At 61.4% G+C, this 3,294-nt stretch overlaps 1 protein-coding gene across 1 annotated transcript; it reads right to left on the bottom strand.

The window, feature by feature from the left end:
- Window positions 1–210: 210 nt before the first annotated feature.
- LOC137216880 (DDB1- and CUL4-associated factor 12-like protein 2) lies at window positions 211–1,560 on the bottom strand. Its single transcript, XM_067723001.1, has one exon. The coding sequence runs from the start codon at window positions 1,558–1,560 to the stop codon at window positions 211–213; it is 1,350 nt and encodes a 449-aa protein (XP_067579102.1).
- Between the last annotated feature and the right edge of the window lie 1,734 nt (window positions 1,561–3,294).

The raw sequence follows: 3,294 nt of genomic DNA, 5'->3' as shown, positions 1-3,294 counted from the left end.
AGTTTTGACTGCCTGAAGGACACCTCACTCTCTAGCCCGCCCTCTTTCTTTCTCTCTCTTTGCCTAACACACTGAGCAGAGGTAAGTTGGGCCCTTTCCACCTGGAAGATAAAAGCCACACAGAGTAAAAGCACAAACACAGAGTGAAGGAGGAAATCGAGAGGGGACCGGAAGGTGTATCTGGGCACTTTGAGGACACGGAGGCCATCCTTAGCTCCAGAGGCCGGCATAGTTCCCGTGGAGGCCGGAAGGGAGAGGCCCCCCAGCGACGAAGAGCTTCATCTCGGGCCAGTTGTAGCAGTGCGTGTAGAGCGCGTTGGGGAGCTCGCCGATGCCACCGAAGTAGTTCACCCACAGGTCATCGTGGTTGAGCCAGCCTCTGCCACAGGTGAGCTTGAGCTTCCTCCCTGCGGGCCCCGGAGAGAAGTGCGGGCTGGCCGAGGCCCTCTCCTCCAGGAACGTCTGCGCGCGGATGTCATAGAAGAGCAGGCAGCCGTGGCCCGTGCCCACGGTGACGATGTGCTGGTAGAAGCTCAGGGAGCGCACACCCGTGCCGCCCTCTCGGGAGCACAGGGGCCGGATGTTCTGCTGGCGCTGCCGCGGATCCAGGAAGGAGACGTGGGACTGGGAGCCCACCGCGTACAGGGACAACTCGTCGCAGTAGGTCAGGCACACGTTCTCTCGGCAGTAGGGCAGCCTGATGGACAGCAGCCTGGACAGGTTGCTCTGGGCTTTCCACAGGTGGAAGTAGCCGTCCAGGGACACGGCTCCCAGCTCCTGGTTCTTGCCGCTGAAGGCCAGGGCCCGCACCTTGCGGTTACTGGGGTTGGTGCTGGCCCTGGGGATGGTCTCCACGTCCCTGGGACGGATGTGGGCGTACAGGGGGAGGCCCGCGTCGTTGTGCCAGGCGATGCTGCCGTGGAACATGTCGGGGTCCATCTTCCAGAGCGCCACGGTGCCGTCGCGGGAGCCACTCACGGCCACCGTGTCGCTCATCCAGGCGATGGCGAAGATCCAGTCCTTGTGGCCGTGGCGGTCGCCCAGGCACACGGGGTCCAGCGTGGGCAGCTGGTAGACGGCCAGGCTGTTGGGGTTCTCGCCCCCGGTGGCCAGAAGCGTCTTGGAGGGATTCAGCTGGATGGCGTGGATGCCGCAGCTCGGCTGGGCGCGGGCCGACGCGGGCCCGCGGTCCCGCATCAGGGGGATGCGCGTGATGTGGCCCGACTGCACGTCCACCACGAAGAGCGTGTTGCACTTGGTGCCGCACACCACCTGCCTGGCGTTCAGCCACTGCGACGCGAACACCTTGTTGAGGGTGCCCAGCGCCAGCTCGCGCTCCCTCAGCAGCTCGGGCAGCTTCCGCACCGCGTAGCCGCGCAGCTTGCCCTCGAAGCCCGGGAGCCCGGCGCGGCCCCGCGCCCCCACCTCGCGGCCCTTCAGGTAGTGCAGCAGCGAGCGCAGCGCCGCCGGCCGCTTGGGCTTCTTGGGAGGCAGCGGCCCGTCCCCACCCGCCGCAAGCGCCGGCGCTTTCCGCTTCCTGCTACCTGTTTGCCTCGCCATGGTGGACGGCGGGCGAGTGGCGGCGGCGGCGGCGGCGGCGGCGGCGGCGGGGGACCGGGGCGGCCGCGCGGCGCGGAGCCAACAGAGTCCGGGGCGCGGCGGCGACGAAGGCGAGGGCGGCCGGGCCGGGCGAGGAGAGGTGGCCGGGGGGAGCGGAGCGCAGGCGGCGCGCGGCGGCTAGGTGGCGGCGCGAATCGAAGCGAGGGCGGGAAGCGCCACCGCTGGCGCGGCGGGAGCGAAGTCGGTGTGGGACGAGGACGACGCGGGGGTCGAAGGTGAGGGTTCGGAGGCGGCGGGGGGGAGCGGGCGGGGAGCTGGTGGGAGGGAGGACACGCCGGCTGCGTGGATGGATTTGTTGGGCCTGGGATGTGCTGGGGGCCTCGCTCTAGGACCCCGAGCTGGCCATGTGCTTCTGACCTAGCTCCCCACTAAATGACTGGGGATATTTTGCCACTCTTAGAACAGCAGCCGGGCAGCCCCTCTGCTGGAACCTAAACAGTTTCAACCAAATAGAGGTACATATATTTTTTCTCCTCAAATTGAGGTCTCTGATCTCCTGCAGTGCAGTGGCCTGAAGGATGCCTTCTGAAGGCAGATCCCCGGGGCCCCACACTCTGGTCAGGGAAATGTCTGGGACACCTTGATCAGGTACTGCCTTGAGAATATGGCAGGCTGAGCTGACATGGGAGAAAGGATGTTCCGTGGAGGTGCTCGCTTCCATTGTAACTCAGAGCCCTGAGAAGGTGGAGAGGAAGTGTCAAGGGGAGGGGCAGCTTCCTCCCTGCTCCTAGGTACTGTCCTCAACTCTCAGTCCCAGAGTCTCATGTGCTTGGGCATAGTCCCCCGGGGCTTTAGGGAGAGGTCCTGAGGGATGGACAAGACTTTCACAAGCAGACATGAAGATAAAGAACCTTCCAGAAGGAGGCAACCACAAGGACAAATGATGAACAAGTATAAGCGTTCAGAGGGAGGGCTTAATCTCCGGAAGTGGGTGTTTCATGCTTTGCTCTGCTGTGTCAGGGCAGCCAGTCCAGTGGCAGGCTCGTAGCCAGGCATGCTCAGTTACACAGTGATAATGTGGCTCTATGAGGCTGGTGGTTGATAACCATTTTGCACACACACCTCTCCTCCTAACAAAAATATACATGATGCTTGGTGGGTGGATGCATGGGAAAATGCATTTACGTTTCTGACCCATCAGGGGAGCCCATGGGAGCTGCTTTGTTGCTGCTTCCTCCTCCCTTCCCCTGCCCTGTTTGCTGATTCTTCTTCCTGCTTCCCTCACCCTTTTTGCAATGTCACCTCAAACTGCACAAATTCCAAGTACAAACCATGGGTCATTTGCACCACTCTAGTCCCGGTGCTGCATTCCAGTGTTCCCCAACACTCCCCTGCACCCCAGTTCTGATTCTTCCCCATATCATTCATCTCATAGCAACAGAAGACGGTTGCATGGGCTGGTGGTGATGAAAATGAAATTAGGGATGGCTTCATGGAGACAGCTGCATTTTCCTCCCACAAGTTGGGGTGGGGGGCATGGGCAGTTCAGAAAGAGGCAACGATGTGTGAAATGGCACAGAGAGTGTAGAGAAGAGGTTCGCAAACTTTAGTGTATATTAAAATGACAGGGGCAACTTAATAAATACACATGTACCTTGGCTGCATCCCTAAAGAGTTGGTGCAGATGGTTGGGGACCACTCTTTGAGAAGCACTGGTCTAGGCTCTTCTCACCC

The sequence above is a fragment of the Pseudorca crassidens genome, chromosome X, assembly GCF_039906515.1.
Source record: "Pseudorca crassidens isolate mPseCra1 chromosome X, mPseCra1.hap1, whole genome shotgun sequence".
NCBI lineage: Eukaryota > Metazoa > Chordata > Mammalia > Artiodactyla > Delphinidae > Pseudorca > Pseudorca crassidens.
This window is presented reverse-complemented; position numbering and strand designations above follow the sequence as displayed.